The sequence below is a fragment of the Lepidochelys olivacea genome, assembly GCF_965140295.1.
Source record: "Lepidochelys olivacea isolate rLepOli2 genome assembly, chromosome: 1".
Lineage (NCBI taxonomy): Eukaryota > Metazoa > Chordata > Testudines > Cheloniidae > Lepidochelys > Lepidochelys olivacea.
Window position 1 is genome coordinate 219,672,886 of NC_140411.1, and position 24,285 is coordinate 219,697,170.

General features: G+C 43.6%; 1 protein-coding gene across 1 annotated transcript in view; it reads left to right on the forward strand.

Moving 5' to 3' along the window:
* TULP3 (TUB like protein 3) overlaps positions 1–24,285 on the forward strand; it is a 79,118-nt gene that overhangs the window by 19,588 nt on the left and 35,245 nt on the right. Inside the window, exon 2 of the mRNA XM_084633928.1 lies at positions 15,300–15,351. Within this exon, the coding sequence (XP_084490054.1) occupies positions 15,300–15,351 (52 nt within the window). The remainder of the gene's footprint in view (positions 1–15,299; positions 15,352–24,285) is intronic.

Below are 24,285 nucleotides of genomic sequence, written 5' to 3' on the forward strand. Positions count from 1 at the left end.
CTTTTTCATTGTTCTTAATATCCAAGGGTTTGGGTCTGTGTTCACCTATGCAAATTGGTGAGGATTTTTATCAAGCCTTCCTCAGGAAAGGGGGTGTAGGGTTTGGGAGGATTTTGTGGGGAAAGACATTTCCAAGCGGGCTCTTTCCTTGTTATATATTTGTTAGACGCTTGGTGGTGGCAGCAATAAAGTCCAGGGGCAAAAGGTAAAATAGTTTGTACTTTGGGGAAGTTTTAACCTAAGCTGATAAAAATAAGCTTAGGGGGTTTTTCATGCAGGTCCCCACATCTGTACCCTAGAGTTCAGAGTGGGGAAGGAACCTTGAAACATGCACATTTTTCATATTTTGTTTACTGTTATCCTATTACAGTATTGTATTCTGCCTCCTTAATCAGAGGTTTGATGGAGCTAGTAGTTGCTGGTGGCCATTTTGGTCTTTGTTTTAGAAAAGTTCAAGAGTTTAACTGAATAGATTTTTAAACTGATTTTGGTAAGCTACTGCACTCTGCATAGGTAAGGCGTAGCTTCTAGCCTTTGCGGCTCCTGAGAAACTAACTTAATGTGACAGCATGGTGTAGTATTCTTACTGAATCTGCAGATAGATGGGAAGAGAAGCAGCTATAAGAGCCTAATCATGACAACTCTGTCAGTGTTGTTACCTGTTTCATTAACGATCATCATAGCAGAAACATGCAGCCACTTTGAGATTTTGGGTGAAGCATAAGTAGAATATCACACCTTTTCCCCCAGTCTGATCCCTGATTTTAAGATTTTCTATGTTTGTTTTTCTCATGGGGGAAAAAAAACTTTAATATTTTAACTAGTTCTGTTAGGTGTGACCTGAGGTATGCCTGGAACACAACCAAACACTAAAACATTGCCAAGAACTGTTTTACAATAGCCTGGTACCTTTGGAATTGTGTTTTTAAAATTAAATCCAGTCAGAGTTTGTTCCCTGTCCCCCTAATATGTTAAGTAGCTAAGTCTCTAGGACAAAATGATGGCCTGAAATATTTCTGTTTTAAAATAAAGGGAAAAAAAAGATTTATTGTAGCCAAAAATCTTTTGTAATTGTAATTTGTAACAGTTCTGATGGCTCAAATAACCAAACAAATTTTGCAAAATCTTTGTAAAAGGGTCTTCTACCAGCTCTAGATTCTGGACCTGCTCCCACAAGAGTTTATGGCAAAACCCCCATTGATTTAATTGGGGAAAGGTTCTGGTCTCTGTAAAATCCAAGCCCCAGGCTGAAATTTGTTCTTGATGTATAACTGCTTGAAAGCAAAGATCTTTAATTGAAATGCTGGTTCAACCTCAGTTTACAGTGTTTAAAAATAGGTGTGCAGTTCTATAATCTGGGTCTGTACAGAACTGATTATGTAGAATGCTTTGTGGCAATCCATCTAAATATGATCGTGCTGAGAATATCCGGTATCTGCCAATGAGAGAGTTGTTTTAGTTCTGGGAGAAGATCTGACACTTCTCACTCTTGTTGCGAGCGCTGCACATCTTCCCAAGAGTGAATTAGTAAAATTACATCAATCATATTGTAAACTAATAGGCTTTACAGTTTGAGATACCGCCTTGCTGAGATTAGTCATGGGTATTGTGAAGAAACATTTGTAAAACACTTTTATGATTAAAAGTATTGTTTATTTTTGTTAAAACTTTGTTCAAATATCTCTACAGATTCAATTGTCTTACGCTGGTATCAAATAAGTAGAGTAAGTCACAAATAAGATCATATTATTAAATATGTAACATCATGGAGAGTTGAGGTAATAGGACTGATGACCTATTCCTGTTAGTTAACTCAGCTCTTTATTTATTGGAGTTGCTTTTGTTTGTGCTTCTATGCTGACTAAAAGTAAACTCTAATAGACAACCCACATCCAGCTTATTACTCTTATTCTCTGATTCCCTTTGAATGCTGTGTTTATTGCTCAAGGAGGTGTAACTGCTGGTGCCACATTAATATGACCTCTGATTTGATGCCCTGGAAAGTGATAAGGAGTGCTGTGGTAACACTTGCTGTCAGATTCCTGAAGTGACAGTGCTTTTATGACAGGAATGTGCCATGGGATCCTAGGAACTTTAACTTCCCGTGCAGAGAAAAGTGGAACTATGTTAAGGTGCCCTGGGATTTCTGTAAAACAAATAGCGCTCACAGTGGAGACCAATAAAAGAGTTTACCAGTCAACAGCCCAGTTCACATTCCCATCAAAATTGAAGGATGTGCCAGGACAGACAAGAATTTACGTGACAGACTGATCCAGTTTGTTGAATTAATTAATACGTAACAGGACACAGTCAATTTTGAAATCTAGTCACTTTTCAACTCAAAATCTAGTTGGTTTTAAAATGCATTAAGTGACACCTCACCTGAATTCCCGTTTCTGATTATACAGAGGAAACAGTGAAAATATACATGAGTGCTATCAAGTGCACAAAATAAATAAGCTAAAAAAACCAAGGGAAACCATTATTATTATTTGACCTCTCATTTAATAAATTCATAGATTTTTTTAAGGCCAGGGGAGGGGGGCATTATAATTATCTAGCTAGTCTGATCTTCTGCATAACACAGGCCATACAGCCTTACTCAGTAATTTCTGCAGCAAACCTATAACTTCTGTTTGAATTATACCAGACATTATAGAACTAGTGTTGCCATTTTGGCCCAAGTGGTTAGCCAGTATTTGGGCTGTGTTTTTTCAGTTAAGAGAAATCCTAATTGCAATCCTGTTTATTTGCAAGGAATAAATGCAAAGTCCTGTTTTAGGGCCACTCTCACAACTGCTTCTCTCAGTTTCTGCTGGCTTTCTGCCTTACATAGCTATATTAAATCAATCCCCTAGTCCCTGTATTTGTAATCAGTCCCAGGGAAAACTCTGAGCCCACACAGTTTAGCTCTGCTTAGCTTGTCATGCAGCCCACTGCCTTGGGTGGTAGCTTCATACTGTTTCAGATATCACTACACAAAGGGATATTTAATTGTTCTTTCTGTTTAGTTTAGCAAACCCAGCAGCTTTAATCAGGTATGTAATTGTTTATAGATCAAAGACTTGCTTGATGGCAGCTATTAACACCTTTCAGCATAAAAATACTTGGTTTTGATTTAAAGACTTCAAGAGACAGAGAATCTACCACATCCTTAATTAAGGTATTCCAGTAGCCATTAATCCTCACAGTTAAAATTTTTTAACCTCATTGCTAGTCTGAATTTGTCTAGCTTCCGCTTCCAGCTATTGGATCTTGTTATGCCTTTGCTCTGTTAGATTAAAGAGCTATTCAAAATCTCTTGCCCACATAAATACTTGTAGAACAGGATTAAGCCAACTCTTTAATTTTCTCTTGAATAAACTAGAATGAGCTTCTTAAGTATCTTGCTATGAGGCATGCTTTCTAAATTATATATCATTCTTGTAGTTCTTTTCTGAACCCTGTTCAGTTTTTCCACAATCCCTTTTGAAGTGGACATAATGTTTCAGTAATGATCTCACTAACTGCATATTCAGTGGTAATACCATCAACCTATTCCTGCTTGATATTCTGCTGCTTATATATCCAGGATTGCATTAGACTGTTAGCTACAGAATGCTATTGGGAATTCTTGTTTAATTGGATATTCTTTATAACTCCTAAATCCTTTTCAGTATTGCTACATTCCAGGATACAGTCCCCCATCTTCTAGGTGTAACCTGCATTCTTTGTCCCTTATGACGTGTTTTCATACAGCCAAATACAAATGTTGTTCATAAGAGCCCATCTTACTAAGCAATTTAGATAGGTTTGTATAACTAACCTGTCCCAATAATTATTTACCATTTCACCAATTTTTGTTGTCTGCTCATTTTACCAGCAATGATTTCATATTTTCTTCCAGATCATTGATAAATATATTGAATAATATTGGGCCAGAAAAAGATTCCTGCAGAACTCCACTAGGAACACCTCCATTGAATGTGATTACCCAGATACAATTAGTTTTTGTGATCTATCACTGAACCAGTTTTTAATGCATTTATTATGTTCTACATTGATTTGATATAGTACTAATTTATAAAAAAAATTATAGTCTTTATGTGCCATAGTGAAAATAGATCAAGATAGGAGAGAGACGCTCAAGAGATTTAGTTGCTCTCTTCACTAGTATCAACTGCATATGATGTGGCATCACATCATCTTATCAGCATATAAGATTAGTGTTGAAAGAGACCTCAGGAGGTCATCTAGTCCCACCCCCTGCTCAAAGCAGGACCAACCCCAACTAAATCATCCCAGCCAGGGCTTTGTCAAGATGGGCCTTAAAAACCTCTAAGGATGGAGATTCCGTCACCTCCCTAGGTAACCCATTCCAGTGCTTCACCACCCTCCTAGTGAAATAGTTTTTCCTAATATCCAATCTAGACCTCCCGCACTGCAACTTGAGACCATTGCTCCTTGTTCTGTCATCTGCCACCACTGAGAACAGCCTAGCTCCATCCTCTTCAGAACCCCCCTTCAGGTAGTTGAAGGCTGCTATCAAATCCCCCCTCACTCTTCTCTTCTGCAGACTAAATAAGCCCAGTTCCCTCAGCCTCTTCTCATAAATCATGTACTCCAGCCCCCTAATAATTTTCATTGCCCTCCACTGGACTTTGTCATTTGTCCACATCCTTTCTGTACTGGGGCCCCTGAAACTGGATGCAATACTCCAGATGTGCCTCACCAGTGCCGAATAATCACTTCCCTCAGTCTGCTGGCAGTGTTCTTACTAATACAGCCCAGTTTGCCGTTTGCCTTCTTGGCAACAAGAGCACACTGTTGACTCATATCCAGCTTCTCATCCACTGTAACCTCTAGGTCCTTTTCTGCAGAAGTGCCGCTTAACCAGTCAGTCTCCAGCATATAGCAGTGCGTTACTCTGCACTTGTCCTTGTTGAACCTCATCAGATTTCTTTTGGCCCAGTCCTCCAATTTGTCTAGGTCACTCTGGACCCTATCCCTACCTTCCAGTGTATCTACCTCTCCCCCCAGTTTAGTGTCATCCACGAACTTTCTGAGGGTGCAATCCATCTCATCATCCAGATTGTTAATGAAGATGTTGAACAAAACCTGTCCCAGGACTGACCCCTGGTGCACTCTGCTTGATACCAGCTGGCAACTAGACATCGAGCCGTTGATCACTATCCATTGAGCCAAACGATCTAGCCAGCTTTCTATCCACCTTATAGTCCATTCATCCAATCCATAATTCTTTAACTTGCTGGCAAGAATACTGTGGGAGACGGTATCAAAAGCTTTGCTAAAGTCAACGTATATCACGTCCACTGCTTTCCCAGTACCCAGAGACCAGTTATCTCATCATAGAAAGCAATCAGGTTGGACAGGCATGACTTTCCCTTAGTGAATCCATGTTGTCTATTCCTGATCACCTTCCTCTCCTCCAAGTGCTTAAAAATGGATTCCTTGAGAACCTGCTCCATGATTTTTCCAGGGACTGAGGTGAGGCTGATGGGTCTTTGTTCCCCAGATTCTCCTTCTTCCCTTTTTTAAAGATGGGCACTATATTTGCCTTTTTCCAATCGTCCGGGACTTTCCCCAGTTGCCACGAGTTTTCAGAGATAATGGCCAATGGCTTTGCAATCATATCAGCCAACTCCCTCAGCACCTTTTGGATGCATTAGATCCGGCCCCATGGACTTGTGCATGTCCAGCTTTTCTAAATCGTCATTAACCTGTTCTTTCACCACTGAGGGCTGCTCACCTCCTCCCCATGCTGTGTTGCCCAGTGCAGCAGTCTGCAAACTGACCTTGTCTGTGAAGACCGGGGCAAAAAAACCATTGAGTACGTCAGCTTTTTCCATATAATCCGTCACTAGGTTGCCTCTCCCATTCAGTAAGGGTCCCACACTTTCCCTGACCATCTTCTTGTTGCTAACATACCTGTAGAAACCCTTCTTGTTACCCTTCACATCCATTGCTAGCTGCAACTCCAGTTGGGTTTTGACCTTCCTGATTATACCCCTGCATGCTTGAGCAATGTTTTTATACTCCTCCCTAGTCACCTGTCCAAGTTTCCACTACTTGTAAGCTTCTTTTTTGTGTTTAAGATCACTGAAGATTTCTCTGTTAAGCAAAGCTCGTCGCCTGCCATATTTGCTGCTATTTCTGCACATCGGAATGGTTTGTTCCTACGCCCTCAATAAGGCTTCTTTAATATACAGCCAGCTCTCCTGGACTCCTTTCCTCCTCATATTAGCCTCCCAGGGGATCCTGCCCATCCATTCTCCGAGAGAGTCAAAGTCTGCTTTTCTGAAGTCCAGGGTCTGTATTCTGCTGCTCTCCTTTCTTCCTTTTGTCAGGATCCTGAACTTGACCATCTCATGATCACTGCTTCCCAGGTGGCCATCACTTCTGCGTCCCCTACCAATTCTTCCCTGTTTGTGAGCAGCAGGTCAAGAGAATCATGGCCCCTCTTTGGTTCCTCCAGCACTTGCACCAGGAAGTTGTCCCCAACACTCTCCAAAAACTTCCTGGATTGTCTCTGCACTACTGTATTGCTCTCCCAGCAGATGTCAGGGTGATTGAAGTCCCCCATGAGAACCAGGGCCTGTGATCTGGAAACTTCTGTTGGTTGTCCGAAGAAAGCCTCGTCTACCTCATCCCCCTGGTCTGGTGGTCTATAGCAGACGCCCATCACATCACCCTTGTTGATTTTGCCTCTAAACTTAACCCAAAGACTCTCGAGGCTTTTTTCCAGTTTCCTACTGGAGCTCTGAGCAATCATACTGCTCTCTTATATACAGTGCAAATCCTCCACCTTTTCTCTCCCGCCTGTCCTTCCTGAACAGTTTATACCCATCCATTACAGTGCTCCAGTCATGTGAGTTACCCCACCAAATCTTTGTTATTCCAATCACATCATAGTTCCTTGACTGTGCCAGACTTCCAATTCTTTCTGTTTGCTTCCCACGCTTCTTGTGTTCATGTACAGGCACCTAAGATAACTAGCCAATTGCCCTACTTTCTCAGTATGAATCAGGAGGCCTCCCCTGTTGCACCCGCCTCCTTGTGTTTCCTCCCGGTATCCCACTTCCCCACTTACATCAGGGCTTAGGTCTCCATCCGCAGGTGAACCTAGTTTAAAGCCCTCCTCACTAGGTTAGCAAGCCTGCCTGCGAAGATGCTCTTCCCTCTCTTCATTAGGTGGACCCCATCTCTTCCTAGCAATCTTTCTTCCTGGAACAACATTCCATGGTCGAAGAATCCAAAGCCCTCTCTTGGACACTACCTGCGCAACCATGCATTTACTTCCACAAATCGATGGTTCCCTACCTCAGCCTTTTTCTTCAACAGGGAGGATGGACGAGAACACGACTTGTGCTTCAAACTCCTTTATCCTTCTTCCCGGAGCCACATAGTCTGCAGTGACTCGCTCAAGATCATTCTTGACAGTATCATTGGTGCCCATGTGGAGAAGTAGGAAGGGCTAGTGGTATGAGGTCTTGATCAGTCTCGGCAGACACTCCGTCACATCCTGAATTCTAGCTCCAGGCAAGCAACACACTTCTCGAGTTTCCTGGTCTGGATGGCAGATGGATGACTCCGTCCCCTTAGGAGGGAGACCCTGACCATCACCACCCGTCGTCTCCTCTTGGGAGAAGTGGTCGTGGAACCCCCATCCCTAGGACAGTGCATCCCATGCCTTCCGGTCGATGGGGTCTCCTTCTGATCCCTTCCCTCAGATGACTCTTCCAAACCATTCTTAGCCGTAATACCTATACAGAGAGCCTGAAAACGGTTTCTTACTTCTATCTGCTTTGGGGATACATGGGTTCTCCTCTTTCTTCTGGAGGTCACATGCTACCAATTTTCTTGGTCTCTAGTCCTTTAACCTTCTCTTCCAATATAGAGACCAGCTTGCACTTCATACAGATGAAGTCACTTCTATCCTGTGGGAGAAAGAGAAACATGGTACATACTGTGCAGGTCACAACAGCTGATTGTTCACTATCCATATTGTCTTCCTTCTAAGAGCCTCTTCAGATGTTGTATTTATTGCTCACAGAAACCTGAAAGGCAAAAAACTCTGTGGGAACTCCCCCCAGGCAAAATCCCTCTGTTTGTGTCTCGTCTGTTCGCAGCTCTCTCAGTTCACAACCATGGTGATGGAACGTGGCTAAAGGGAGAGAAAGAGAACTGATTTTTTATCTTCTTGGGGTTTGTCTGCACGCAGTTTCTGTACAGGTTTGATTAAATCAGGTTTTTTGCACAGATTTTCTGTGCATAAAACAGGCTTTATACTCTACCTGTCACTATGGTGTCCAAGCACCTAAAGGGACAAGAGAAGAAATGTGTGGTGTTCCTGTCCTCAAGGAGCTCAGCAGCCAGACAAACAAAAGTGTGGGCAGATGAAGGTGATTAGGAGAATATTCCTAGTGCATCCCACCCCAATTCCAATAAATACATCCATAATACATGCATGCATAAATTCATTCATTTAGATGTGACCAGGATGAAAAATCTGTATTGGTATTGATTCAAAAACAGAAGGTCTGGGGGTCCTTTGTTAGAAAACTTCAAAATTCTTGTTGCCATTTACTGCATTTTATAAGATTTCAGAGTAACAGCTGTGTTAGTCTGTATTCGCAAAAAGAAAAGGAGTACTTGTGGCATCTTAGAGACTAACCAATTTATTTGAGCATAAGCTTTCGTGAGCTGCATCCGATGAAGTGAGCTGTAGCTCACGAAAGCTTATGCTCAGATAAATTGGTTAGTCTCTAAGGTGCCACAAGTCCTCCTTTTTTTTTTGCATTTTAAAAGAGTTTAAGATTATTCTGAAGCTAGATTTTATGCAGTCTCTCACTTATGTATTGGTCTTTCCCCCAAAGGGAAGGGGAAGCCAGCAGAGTAATTTAGACCTTTTTGCAGAGATGAGTAAAGAGCTGTGAACAGGCTCCCCCTTCAGCTCCTGGAAACCCTAGCGGATAGGCTCTCTATGAATTACGCAGCACACACAGTCCACCAGGGTACTGCCATCAGATGTTGTTATTGCTGTTTATGTTCCAGGTACATCGCAACACAGCAGCAGTTGTGTGGAGCCCCCTTCTTCCTCCCTGGCTCAGCCTTTTATACTGCTTGCTTTTTCTTGGAGCTATCCAGCTGGTGAGCTAATTACCTCATAAACTCATCTGGCTCCCTACAGTTGCAAATGATCCCTTCTTCCCTTCCAAACCCAAACTACCTAAGCCCTTCCTACTCTAACTACACGCAGTGCTCTGGGTGTTTTAAGTGACCAGGGTGCTGGCTTCAAAAGGGCACAATTATAGATCTAACCGCACCCTGTCACAGGCTTCTGCCTGGGACATGACTCCTATCAGGAATTGCTTTGCCTACCTCTTGGCCCCAGGAAGTACTGGATGATTTAAAAAGTCAGTTACCATTCTAACTATGAAGATGTTTCATGATTCTGCTTAGACCGAAATCACTGAGGTGTTAAACATGATCCCAAATATCCACTGTAAAATTACTCTGCATCAAGGAATGTCTATACCCCATTGTTTTGTGAAGATTATTTTATTCATAGAATCGTAGCAATTAAAGGTAGAAAATAAACATCATCATTCAGTCCATCTCTTTGGTTGAAGGTAAGTGCCCTAGAGAGTTGTGAATAAATTTTCAAATTCAAGATAAGTGTATTTGAAATGTCTTGTATCAGTATATAGTATAAAGCCCTTACTAGAACGTGTGTAAGTTTTGTGTAGCGGCTTTTGGGGCCAAATTACGTTTCCTATCTAAAAGATGGCATGTTATTACTAAATTTTGCAAATTTTATTCCTTCTGAGCAAAGCAAGAGGGTAATTCTTTATTTATTTTTCTGTTTATAAAACTGCATCACCCAACTCTCTCAGGGAGCTGTGTGCAGTATAAAAGTGCTTGTGTTGAACAGTATCCATGCACAACCATCTTCCCACCTTCGATGAACTTACCCTCAATCAGGCAAAACTCAAGGACTTTATGCTCTACACATAGACTTGGGGGACCAAAGTGAGAAGTGAATTCCAGTTGAAAATCCTCCACCAAGATCAGTCTCCAGGCCCCACAAGTTATTGGGCTTGCTGCTGGAAACCTTGGGTGAAATTCTATGGCATGTGTTATGCAGGACATTGGACTAATTGATCATAATTGTCTTCTGGCCTTTAAAATCTATAAATCTTAATGAAATCAAATATTCAGTGACAATCTTAACTGAGTAGCATAGCAAAATATATAAAGAATGTTTATTGTATGGAAGGTTGCGTTGATATTCCAGTTTGTATTGTATATTGTACAATTTGATAAATAGTATGTAATTCCATTAAATAGCCCCTACATTTAGAGACTATTTTATTGCATGGTCAACTACTCAGAAGTCAACAAATTTCAAAGTTCAAATTGAATGTGGAATGTTAACTCTGCCTTTTCTTGCATATGTATAACACAGGCTCTAATTACATAATCACATACTGTTTTCAAAATAATACACTATTTCCCTTTTTAAAAAAAAACAGCTGGGAACATGTGCATGTTGTAATACTTCTTTAATTTTAGAATACTACTTGGTTATGTATAACTGACCTCTTACCTAATGGATGCTGAATCTGGGAGTTATGTATGTTACAGGTAACTATGTATACCAAGAATAGTTATGAAAGAGGCAATTGATTTCATATTATACTTCATCCATTATCAACAAATTTATCATCCAAATTCTTATTGCAAAATTTCTATTTCTGGTAATGATGTAAAAAGCAGGCTGGGCTCTGATTTCAGCTGGAGTTTTTGACATTGGCAGTTAAAAAGAAAAACTTCTTACTTATCATTGGAGCATGTTTGACCTGGAAGGCAGTGAGGAAGACAACATGGAATCCCACCATTTTGCTGTTTTTCTCATTTTTAATGTCCAACCACACTTTAATATGCCTTTTAGTAAACGTGCATTCTGCATTCTTCTCCATCCCTACTTGGTATCCATGGTTATTCTTGGTCTCCACTTCCATTCTACACCTTTGATTATTGCCCACCTTCTCCAGAGCCAGAGGCATCATTCAGCTCATAGGGCAGTTAGAGGGGGTTCCTTGAATTTAGTGAAACTGAAGAAAGGAGTCATTGGGGGCAGTTTCTTTGTAAGTGATTGGGACACACCAGTGACCACAGTACCGTGGAGAGATTTGGAGTGAATATAGCATGTGCTCTGTTGCAGAGGGTTAGGGAGAAAAAGGGGAGGGGAAGTTACTCTGAATACTGACACGTCACAAGTACCATGGGCTAAGCTAGGAATTGCTTTCTAGACCATACTCCTGTATTCAGGGCAGATTTGTTGTTTTCCTCATTTCCGATAGACGTTTAATTGCTCTTACTGCAGACAGGAGTGTTATGTGCAATAGGGTATGATGTGTGCAATGCAGTACTTGTGCACTGATACGTCAGCGGAGCATTTGAATATGTTGTTTCTATGGATTTGGTTGGAAGGATTCCCTTTTGAAGCTGGTTGAGTCAGGGGCTGAATTAGTGCACTGCTCGCATTCCTCACTGATATGTGGGAGTGCCTCCACATAGTCTTTTTCTGTTAGATTAGTATCAGCAGTTTATCCATTTGAGCTACTAAGAGAAAAAGTTAGTGTAGGAAAGGAACAAGGAAGTTCTGTTTTCCTGGCTGTTGGGTTGGACTTTCCAGACAACCAGGGAGTGGGAAGGAGTCAAGGGATGGGCTAAATAAAAAGTGAGACTTTTTTTATATTTACCATATAGATGCTCTGATACCCCCTGCCCTCTTCTACGATTCACGTGGATTCCTCTATTCTGTGATGGGAAAGGATTGCTGGGCTCCTTCACTGCAAGTCCTTTTCACAGAAGTGCTCTTAATCTGTTAAAGGTGACCTGAAAAGGAGACAAAATTGTTCCTGTACTCTATGATGCAAAAAGATGACTTGTGAAAGTTTTTGTTTCTTCCTTCCTTACCAGGGGTGGGGGGATGTTGGAATAACCACCCACCCACCTCCATCACACTTGGTTTTTTGCATGCCTTCTACATTAGGAAAATCAGATCCTGACTTTCTTCTTGTTATTGAAGGACTTGAATCATCATTGGAGGACCAGAATGGAGACATCACAATAGATTGATCCTGACTGTTATCACTTCCAACCCTTAATTAAGTAATGAGGAGTGTTGAATGTGAGGGCTAGTCTATTCTGCAGTAGTGGTGCTGTTCCAGTCTTCAAACATAGCTATAAAGTTTTCACTTGACATAGGTTTTGTTCGAAAGTAGACACGAACAACATAATTAAAAATGATTTTGATCCCCATTGAAAATTGGGGTAATTGCAGCTCAGAGAGGTCATTCCCTATTCTTCACTGGCAGCATTATCCAGCTAAAAATAAATGTTGGGATCTTATATGTCTAACATAAAAAACAAACAAAAATCTTTTGAGGTTTCATTTTTCCATCACAAAGAAGCAGTGAAGAGTGCAAACATAATGTTAGTTTGTGTCCACACTGCTATTTTTTAAATAAAAATAATTACTTAAGACAATGTCCAAAAAGAAAAGGGGTGGGTGTGGGTGTGTGAGTGAGAGAGAGAGAGAGAAATGGAAAAGTGACCTTTATCTAATACCATGGTTCTCAACTAGGGATACACATACCCCTGGGGGTAAGCAGAGGTCTTCCAGGGAGTACATTAACTCATCTAGATAGTTGCCTAGTTTTACAATAGGCTACATAAAAAGCACTAGTGAAGTCAGTACACACTAAAATTTCATACAGACAAAATAAGAAAGTAAGCAATATTTCAATAATAGTGTGCTGTGATGCTTTTGTATTTTTATTAGGGCTGTCAAGCAATTAAAAAAATTGTGATTAATCGCACAATTAAAAAAATCACGTGATTAATCGCACTGTTAAACAATAATAAAATACTATTTAAATATGTTTGGATGTTTTCTACATTTTCAAATATATTGATTTCAGTCAAAACATAGAATACAAAGTGTACAGTGCTCACTTTATATTTATTTTTTTATTACAAATATTTGTGCTGTAAAAAACAAAAGAAATAGTATTTTTCAGTTCACCTCATACAAGTACTGTAATGCAATCTCTTTATCATGAAAGTTGAACTAACAAATGTAGAATTATGTACAAAAGAAACCTGCATTCAAAAATAAAACAATGTAAAACTTTAGCTCTGACAAGTCCACTCAGTCCTATTTTACAGCTTCTAACCAGTGTGTGTTTTGTCCATGCCAAAGGTAACCTTTTCTATCACTAGTGTGTTCTGTATGTGAGCATGCCAAGTCTTCATCACCCACCGGATTTCCACATGGCAGCTACTGCATATCTTGCTGTATTCAGCAAATGTGTTACAAAAATATCAATTGTTTAAATTGTGTGCATCCTTCAACAGAGAGCCTAAATCTGTTACTATAACCATAGCAAGTATCCTTCAGGTCATTTGTCCCTCTCTATGCCTATAATGTCCCTGACTGGCTCTTTTATGCTACTTTTCTGGATAGTCATCACAATCTTCTCCATGCCCTCAATTTTGTACTCAAGATGCTACCTATTCCTGGCTCTGCAGCTACTGAGCTCAGGATTCACTTTCTATCTGAGGCTATTATCAGTCCAAAGTCATTGACCTAAGTGAGGATTTCTCAAATGTTTTATGGCTAAATTACAGAAATAGGAAGTGTGACAAAATAAAAAGCAGTTAAACACAGATAACCCTCAGACTAAGTTCATTAAAATATGATTAGATGACACTCTTCCAATTTGTCCACATCCTTTCTGTAGTGGGGGGCCCAAAACTGGATGCAATACTCCAGGTGTGGCCTCACCAGTGCCGAATAGAGCGGAATAATCACTTCCCTCAATCTGCTGGCAATGCTCCTACTAATGCAGCCCAATATGCCCGTAGCCTTCTTGGCAACACGGGCACACTGTTGACTCATATCCAGCTTCTCTTCCACTGTAATCCCCAGGTCCTTTTTTGCAGAACTGCTGCTTAGCCAGTCAGTCCCCAGCCTGTAGCAGTGCATGGGATTCTTCCATCTGCATTTGTCCTTGTTGAACCTCATCAGATTTCTTTTAGCCCAATCCTCCAATTTGTCTAGGTCACTCTGGACCCTACCCCTATCCTCCAGCTTATCTATCTCTCCCCCCCAAGTTTAGTGTCATCCGCAAACTTCCTGAGGGTGCAATCCATCCCATCATCCAGATCATTAATGAAGATGTTGAACAAAACGGGCCCCAGGACTGACCCCTGGGGCACTCTGCTTGATACTGGCTGCCAACTAGACACTGAGCCATTGATCACTACCAGAAATTTTTTGTGTGTTTCACTTAAGCTCAGAGCAGATTCTGGCACAATAGAAGAACTTTCAAATTCCTTCTTAGCAGGCAAGCTACTATTCTCAGCAGAAAAAGGCTAGGATTTCCCTCCCCTTTCACAGCCTTCCTCACTGGCTACAGACAAAGCAGGTGTATTAGACCCATACTTTCCCTAGGACCTGCCTATAACATTAACATGCTTAGACATGGCTACAATGTTATTGCCTATTAAAATATCAGTGAGTAGCAAATTCCTAACGCCAACCACAACCTCACCTAACGATAGAACATTTCAGTACTGAAATCATCAATTTTTATACATCAGGTCAAATTCATATCAAAACTGGGTAAATACAGTCTTTTGCGTATCATGATTAGTGATCCTGGGCAATCCACAAAGAGGAAAGAGCTGGATTGAGGAGCCAGCGAGTGCAGAACTCTGAGATGTAGATATTTGTGGGAGAACCAGGACCACAGTGAATTACTTTGAAGTGTTAAGCATTGAAGCAGCAAACTGGCTCATGACTCAGCCAATTTGCATCCGATGAAGTGAGCTGTAGCCCACGAAAGCTCATGCTCAAATAAATTGGTTAGTCTCTAAGGTGCCACAAGTCCTCCTTTTCTTTTTGCGGATACAGACTCACACGGCTGCTCCTCTGCAACCTGTCAGTATTGAAAGTTGCTTCAGTATTGCTTCAAGAACGTGGTTAATACATAGCTTAGTCTTGTCTAAACTGCACTATAAAAGTGAGTTTTTAAACATCTCAAAGGGCTGTTGTAACTGGGTCTCACAGTATGGTAAAAAGTATATTGTGGGATGGCAGTTAGTTTATAAACGTGTTTGTTCTGGAACCGTGTCTTGCTCTGTAGAGCACCATATACACTTACAGTGCTATGTAAATGATTTTTCCTAGCAATAATAGGGTTTTTTCTCTTTCCTTTTCACAGTATTTTTGAAGATGAAAGTGTGAAATTGCGACAGCTGAAACTAGAGAACCAGGTAAGTGGATCGGCAGTGCAGAGGCTGACAAGTGTCACTATAAGAGAATGGGCAAAACATCAGTCTCCAGGAATTTACAACCACATTTTACATTGAGTCTGAGTTTGCTGCTGCTTTATTCTGATAGAGAAGGAGAGGCAAATGTTTGCACTTCTTCCTTCCCCACATTGTGCTTCTTGGATGCACCTGATTCACTGCTGTGCTTTATATAGTCTTTACACCAGTGAAAAGTGGGTGTAAAACACCAGCATTTTACACCCACTTTGCACTGGTGTAAACAACTGCAAAAGGTGCAGAGCATCTCCCATTGCACGTGAGACCATGTGTGGAGTAAAACAAAGACAGGGTGATGCATGTGATATAAATGCTTGGAATGATGGATAGAGACAGATTAGAATGAATCGCTACCATTTGCCTTCAGGGATTTTCTGGTTATCATTAGTTTAGGGGTCAAGCTTGCCGTAGGTTTTGTTTTGATTTCCTTGATATTTTGTGTCTCCTGCAAGTGTTGTTTTATTCATTTCATTAGGATTCATTCATCACAAGACTGAGTGGATCAAAAGAGAGGAGGAGAATTAATCTCTGTAGGGAATTATCCAGTTTAAACATCAAAGCAGAAAGAAAAATACTCTCTAAACAGTAGAAAGAGCGACTGCCAGCAACTTTCTTTCTTTTTCTAAATACAACCCATTTTTGGCTTAGCATTTGATTTGGCAGAAGAGCAGGAATTGTATCTCTTTCCAAACAGCTGATTGATATGCAACTTGCTGAATGCCCAGACCACCATACCCTTTAGGGCACTTAGATAAACATATTCATACTTACTCTTCTGCCCTGTGAAATTTAAGATGAGTATAGGTTCATACAGAGGCGGATTAAGGTTTGGTGGGGCCCTCAGCCAGAGCACGTAGTGGGGCTGCTCCCCACCTCTTCCACCTACAGCCCCACCCATGGCCACATTCCGTTCCACCCCTTCCCCCCGCGCCCCCACCCTTGTTCCACCCCATTCCACTCCCCCACCCATTTGCTTCTTTCTGTCCCCCACAAAGACTGGAGAAGCTCTGTCCTCCCCGTCACGGCCCTGGGTGGGCAAGGAGTGAGAGCTCCTCCAACCCTTAGGCCACGGCAGGGAGTGAGAGCGCCTCCAATCCCAGGCCGCAGCTGGGTCTGGGCGCTGGGACTTTGCCTGGCACTTCTGCCAAGGAGCAGGGGCGGGGTGGGGGGACTTTCCTCACCCACATGGCGCTTCTGCTAGGGAGCTGGGTCAGAATGTGGGGGCTTTCCCCGCTCCACCCGGCATTGCTACAGGGGTCAGGGCATTGGGGCTTCCCCTGCCCCACCCAGCGCTGCTTATGGGGCTCTGGGCTTCCGCCATCTGGTGGCGGATTTTTTCGGGGGCTCCCCCAATTGGCCAGGGCCCCTGGGCATGGGTCCCATAGGCCAAGTGGCTAATCCGCCACTGGGCTCATATATTTTTGAGGTCAGAAATCCATTTTGATAATCTAATCTCACTTCCTAACACAAGGCTTAGAGCATCACCCAATAATTCTTGTACAGAATGCAATAACTCATGGATGCACTAGAAGCATATATTATAAAAAGGCATCCAGTCTTGATTTAAAAACTCCTAAGGGATGAAGAATCTGCCACAATCTTTGGTGAGCTGTTCCAGTGGTTAACTGCCCTCACTTAGATATTTGTGCCTTATTTCTAGTCTGAATTTGTCTTGCTTCAGCTTCCAGCCATTGAAGTGTGTTCTACCCTTTGTCTCTAGTATCAGATATGTTGTTTCTGTGTAGGTATGTATGGCCTTATCTAAGGGTATGTCTAGACTGGCAGAGTTACAGCACCGGCAGTTACATTGTCACTCAGAGAGCACTGAAGGGAAACCAGTGTTGTATGTTCACACTGTCAGCTGCCTGCGCAGTAGCATATTCACACGTGCAGCACTTGCATCGGTATTCAGAGCTGTGCGCTCTGAGCAGCTATCCCACAGAGCATCTCTTCTGCCGTTAAGAGTTGTGGGAAGGCGGAGGGGGTCACGGGGCATCCTGGGTTCTGTCCCAATGCTCTGTGATGCATTGGTTTGCATCCAGCAGTCCATGTGCTTCCATCTGCATTTGGCGCCATCTTTCAACAGTTTGTGTACTGCGTGCTCTGCCTCTTCGGTCTGCAGGAATGCATCTCGCACTGTTGACCAATATGCTGCTCGCTCTTACTAACATGTCACAAGTGGCAGTGGAGTTATTCCATAAACTACAAAGGCAAGAGGAGTTTGACATTGATCTCGCCACCTGTAGTAGCTCCGACACGAGATTGCTCGTGGCATTCATGGAGGTGCTGACCACAGTGGAATACCGCTTTTGGGCTTGGGAAACAAGCACTGAGTGGTGGGGTCAGATCGTCGTGCACGTCTGGGATGATGAGCAGTGGCTGCAGAACTTTTGGATGAGGAAAGCCACATTCATGGGACTGTGTGATGAGCTCGCCCCAGGCCTGCGGTGCAAGGATACGAGAATGAGAGCTGTCCTGCCGTCGGAGAAGCGCATGGCGATTACACTGTGGAAACTGGCTATTCCAGACTGCTACTGATCGGTCGCTAACCAGTTTGGAGTGGGAAAGTCGACCGTTGGACTTGTGTTGATGGAAGTGTGCAGGGCCATTAATCGCATCCTGATCCGAAATACCATGTCTATGGACAACATGCGTGACATTGTGGATGGGTTTGCACAAATGGGCTTCCCTAACTGCGGAGGGGCGATAGATGGCACGCCATTCCAATTCTGGCACCAGACCACCTAGCCATGGAGTACATTAATCGCAAGGGGTATTTCTCAATGGTTCTTCAGGCACTTGTGGATCACCGTGGATGTTTCACGGACATTAAAGCGGGCTGGTCCGGAAAGGTGCCTGATGCACGCATCTTTTGGAACACTGGCCTGTTCAGGAAGCTGCAAGCAGAGAGTTTCTACCCAGACCAGAAGATCACTGTAGGGGAAATGGAAATGCCCATTGTGATCCTGGGAGACCCCACCTACCCCTTAATGCCATGATTTATGAAGCCATGCACGGGGCACCTTGACAGCAGCAAGGAGCGGTTCAACAACATGCTGAGCAAGTGGAGAATGACTGTTGAGTGTGGTTTTGGCAGTGTAAAGACCCACTGGCGCTGCCTATATGGGAGGCTGGACCTGGCTGATGACAACATTCCTATGCTTATAGCCGCGTGGTGTATGCTCCATAATATTTGTGAAGGGAAGGGTGAAAGCTTCACTTAGGGCTGGACTGCTGAGGCTCAGTGCCTGGAGGCTGAATTTGAACAACCAGAGACCAGGGCTTTTAGAGGGGTGCAGCACGGGGCCATAAGGATCAGGGGTACCTTGAGGCAGCAATTTGAATCTGAAAGCCACTAATGTTTGTTGCTGTGCTCGGGAGTGCAGTGTTTGTTATGCTAGGAGGTGATTGTGATTGGTGCAGACGATGCACTGTGAAGGTTTAAGAAAATTGCTTGTTGCTTTGCAGGGTTCTGTTTACTTTCAATTACTGGAATAACAATTGCTTTTAAACCAAAACAATTCTTTGATAAAAGACAACAAGCGGAGGAGAGAGACAAACAAAAAACACATCAGCACTGTGAGGGATGGGGGATGGGAGGGTCCTAGGACGAGGTGGGGTCTCGGGACGGTTAAAGATTTGTGTATATCCAGGTATCATATGCAGCTTTGTCCTTTGGAGTACAGTGCCAGCCTGCAGAGGGACGGGTGTTGAGTGCAGTGGGTACTGGGAGTCGGCAGGGCTGGCCTGTGATGGGGGAGGCGTGGAATGCTGCGGGTACAGACTGGAGCCAGGAGGTTTATAAGAGCGTGTTGGCGGGGTCTGGGGGGCGCATGGGAAAGAGTTTTGCGACAGCGGCTGCAGGGGAGGGCGGGCGCGGAGCTGCTTGGTTTGCTGCACTAGTAGCGCCTGGAGCATGTCTGCTTGGCGCTCCGTAACATTTAAGAGCCGCTCCATGGCTGCGTTCTGGTGTGCCACGTTGTCCTTTTGGTCCCTCTTCTCACTGTCCTTCAGTGCTTGTTTTTCGGCCGCACAGCACATCGTGACATCACGCAGAAAGTCCTCTTTAGTTTTTTGTGGCTGCTTTCTAATTCTGTGCAGCCGTTCAGCTGGTGATAACAAAGGGAGGCTGGGCTCCCAAGGTCATCTCTGTGAAACCAAAATGCAACATTTTACAGAAGCAGTATTGTTTGCAACACCCAGACCACTGATTCAGTGATTTAAAACACAGCCACTAGTCACATACCTGACAGGTTTCAGAGTAGCAGCTGTGTTAGTCTACTCCTTTTCTATTCACATACATGTCACTAATTGGCTGACTCCAGGCAAGCACACATGAGTCACAAGACCCCCAAAATGATGAGTAACCAGAGGGGAAATCGATGTTCCAGGACGATATCACCTAGGGAGGTGGTAGAATCTCCTTCCTTAGAGGTATTTAAGGTCAGGCTTGACAAAGCCCTGGCTGGGATGATTTAACTGGGAATTGGGCCTGCTTTGAGCAGGGGGTTGGACTAGATGACCTTCTGGGGTCCCTTCCAACCCTGATATTCTATGATTCTATGATAGTGCACGTGGCTCTTGGGGAGAGCCAGCACTGTAGGGGGGCCTTATAATCATTACTGTCCCCACATTTTCCACAGGCTGTGTTCATTATGGAAGATATCTCGCTGCTGAGGGTGAGTAGGGAATCGAGGGAGGGTCTTCTCCAAGACTGCGGCTTCCATCCTGGGCTTTATGCGGCTCGCCTGTGTGCAACAATGCCCCCCCTCCCCCCCACACACAGAGTGGCACAGGAAAGTTACCCTTAACGGGGCAAGAAACAAAGCAGCTCTGCCAAAGAACCTGTGACAGCAGCTTGCCCAGTATCACCATGAGAGTTTTATGGAGATCTCTGAAACAGATTCCTGTGAAGTGAGGGAGTCAATCAACACCCTGTTCTGCCATTCAGACTAGGCATATGGCGGTACACGCATCATACAGACACAAGCCTGCTTTCTGCAACCCTGCTGCCCCCAACAACTTGCTTCAGCGATTCCCAAAAATCAAAGCCACTTACCAGGGGTCTCCTCTCCTGTTTGCACTTCGCCAAGCTCTGACTGCTGTGACTGGCTAGCCCTCTCTGAGGTAGAGAAGGGCTCCTGGCTGCATGCATCTCTGACCTCTGAGTCGTACTCTGCTTCTGGGTCCCCTTCCCCCTCCACATCCTCGTCTAAGATTTCCTCCTCCTGACTCTGCCCACTCTCAAATGGCACGTGAGCCACGGAAGTCTTTGCAGTGGAGGTGGGATCGCCACCGAGTATCATGTCCAGCTCTTTGTAGGACTGGCAGCTCGTGGGCGCAGCACCGACAAGGCAGTTTGCCTCCTGCGCCTTGTGGTAGGTGTTCCGCAGCTCCTTCGCTTTGACCCTGCACTGCAGTGTGTCCTGGTCATGGCCTCTTTCTGTCATGCATTGTGAAATCTGTCCATAGGTATCGTAATTCCTATGGCTGGAGCGCAGCTGGGACTGCACAGCCTCCTCTCCCCAAATGCTGATGAGGGCCAGCAGCTCGGCATTGCTCCAAGCCGGGATCGCCTGGTGCGTGGAGCAGGCATGGCCGCCTGGAGAGATGCGCTGAGACCACTGCACGCATCGCCGAGCAAACAGGAAGGGGACTTTCAAAATTCCCAAGGAATGTATGGCGTGGGGTTCATGGTTGGTCACCTAAGGGCCAGGCAGTAGAGTTCAAACTGATGACCAGAGAGGTGAGAAGAGGCATTGTGGGACACCTCCCGGAGGCCAGTCACAGCGCTGTATCGACCAGGGTGTCTACAGTGGCACCGCAGCGCTGTACCCCCGGCACAGAAAGCTCTACGCCTCTCGTCGGGGCGGGTTTTTTACAGCGCGGCAACTGCGCAGTTTCTGTGCTCTAAATGGCTTGGCAGTGTGTGCACCGCGGGAGTTATAACACAGAAAGCTGCATTGCTGGGCAGAAACTTGCCAGGGTAGACAAGGCCTAAAGAAGTCCGTGGAAGAGTTTACGTCTTTGGTTGTACCACTCAGACCAAACAGGATTTCTCCCTCTATAGGTTCTACAAATAATGTATGATTAACCAACAACACCGGATAGAGTACTTACTTTGGATCTTTCTTCTAAAATAAAAGAGAGTACAAATTTAATAAATTTATTAGAGGTAATGTTGAAATAAGGAACGGTACAGAGTTCAAGCATGTCATTTGACTTTGTTAGGCAATGGGGCTAACCTAAGTAGATGAATGGGAGTAGTTCACACCTCTCTGAGGTTCTGTTTTAGGCTCTTTGCAGACACATTTAAAGAGAACTGTATTGGTTTGCATTCAGAAAGTTCTCTGCAAAATTATAGGGGCTAGAGACTTGCGACAAATTTTGAAACTTCAGTCTGTTAGAGCTGTGGGTGCCCAGCAGTGCTGGTAATTAGGCCTCTTATTTAGGTATGTACATGTAGATTCAAATTTTTACCTTCAAATGCTTCTGAAAATTTTAGTCTATTTTTTTTAATAAATGAAAGCTTAAATTCTGCAGAAAGAAAGAGGCAAGCAGCAGGTTGCAAGGGGCACTGTGACAGGCCACATGCTGGTCATACACCTCTATCCCGATATAACGCGACCCGATAGAACAGGAATTCGGATATAATGCGGTAAAGCAGCGCTCTGCGGGGCGGGGCTGCGTGCTCCGGCGGATCAGTGCGTCGGCGTGTCTGGCTCTGACATACGGCTCTGAGCGGTGTGTTAAGGGTGCCGGGCCAGGGCCGAGGGGTTGGATAAGGGGCAGAGAGTCTCGGGGGTTGGTCAGGGGACAGGGAGCAGGGGGGGTTGGATGGTTCGGAGGTTCTGGGGGTGGGGCGGTCAGGGGACGGGGAATGGGGGCGTTGGATAGGGCATGGGAGTCCCGGGGGGCCTGTCAGGGGGTGTGGCTAGGGGGCGGGGCAGTCAGGGGACAGGGAGTTGGGGGGGAGGGGAGGGTTGGGTGGGTCGGGGATTTTGAGGGGTCAGTCAGGGGGTGGGAAGTGACTATTAATAATGGAAAAGCTCGTGGCCAAAGCAAGTTCGATATCTCACGGTTTCACCTATAACGCGGTAAGATTTTTTGGCTCCCTAGGACCGCGTTCTGTCGGGGTAGAGGTGTATATTGTGCACCACACACTAAACAGGCTTTTTTCATCTCTAATTTCTATAAATAGCTGGGATAAGCATTGCAAGATCTATTAAGCCACATCGTTCATGGCTTAAACCGGCAACCAGATGATGCTCAGGAAGCAACTTTTTGCACAGCAGGGAGCTGCCTTTTATAGGCTTCCTGTGATGTGCCCAGCACACTTGTTGACACAATACCAACGATGACAATTATTAATAAATAAATGGTGTAGTATTGCACCCTCAACTGCTTTATTAGGGGTTTTATGTCTTCCCCTAAGGCACAGAAAACCAAACTGGATGGCCCATTGGTCTGCTATGTTATTCTAGATCTGATGGCGCTAACTCCCTGGGCAGCTTGCTGGAAATATGCTAGACTCAGTGTTGTTGTTTTGTTTCCTGTGTTCACGGTGTTCTGAATTTCCAGGACTCCTGTGTAGCCTGAAAGTAAAATGTCATGGAAAGTTTTTAATGTGTAATGTTCCCAAAGTGTCAAATGCATCATAATAACCAGTATCCTTTCATTATCTTATAGGGCACAAATGGAGCATAGTGCTCAAGTGTCTTTTCCCTGAAGTATATTAATCTCCATTATAATACAGGGGTGGAAGAAAGAGTTGGATATTAGCCAAAAGTAAACAAAATCCAATTCTATTATTTGGACATCACATCAGTGTAAGCAAATTTTTAAAAGAACACTTAGCAATGTTGATTATAAAGTTGTTATGCCATCTCGTTCAAACAAAGTGAACTGCACTCTAGCAGCCTTAAATGGCTGGTTTTAGATTAAATCTAAATTTTTTTAATAAATGGAAGCTTAAATTCTGCAGAAAGAAAGAGGCAAGCAGCAGGTTGCAAGGGGCACTGTGACAGGCCATATGCTGGTCATACACCTCTACCCCGATATAACGCGACCCGATAGAACACGAATTCGGATATAATGCGGTAAAGCAGCGCATTAGAATTAGATTTTTATTGGTAAATACTGTTTTTACCATACACACTCAAACTGATGAAAAAATATTTCTATCTATAATCATCTACATTTACAGATAGGCAAAGGAAGAGAAATGCTGCTTGAGAACTTACTGCAGTCTCCACCTTAATGTGTATAAAATGTGGTGTTAAGCTAGCATTTAGTGCAGCTGGAGCAGAGGCACCATTTAGGTAGCTTTAATGTTCGAAATCTTAACATTTACTGTCATTAAATAATTATTGTCTGAGATCTCCTCCCCCATAATTCCACAACTGTGAAAATTTAAAGAGACACAAAATCTAAAACAATGCTTCAAAATAAATATTGATACTCTCTATCAAAATTATTAAACACAAAGAATTATGCTAAGCCTACTTAAATAATAAATTTTCCATGCCTTAATCAAACACAGAAATAGAGAGAAACCCTTTTAAAACAAATGACTTTAGTATCCCATTTTTTCTACCTTCTGGTTAACCAAAAGTTTCTGTTAAATGAAGGTGTGCATGATGAAATACTGTCCCATGTATCCAAACCCTGTTTTCTTGAAGTTTTGGTGTGTCCCATAAACTCTTTGTTAAAACAGAATTGTACTGTACTCAGGCCGTGTCTACACTACGGGTGCTACAACAGCATGACTACGGTGCCATAATTATGCCACTGTAGCACCATCATATAGCCGCACACTGCAGCAATGGAAGGGGTTTTCCCATCACTGCAGTAACTCCACCTCCACAAGCGGTGGTAGCT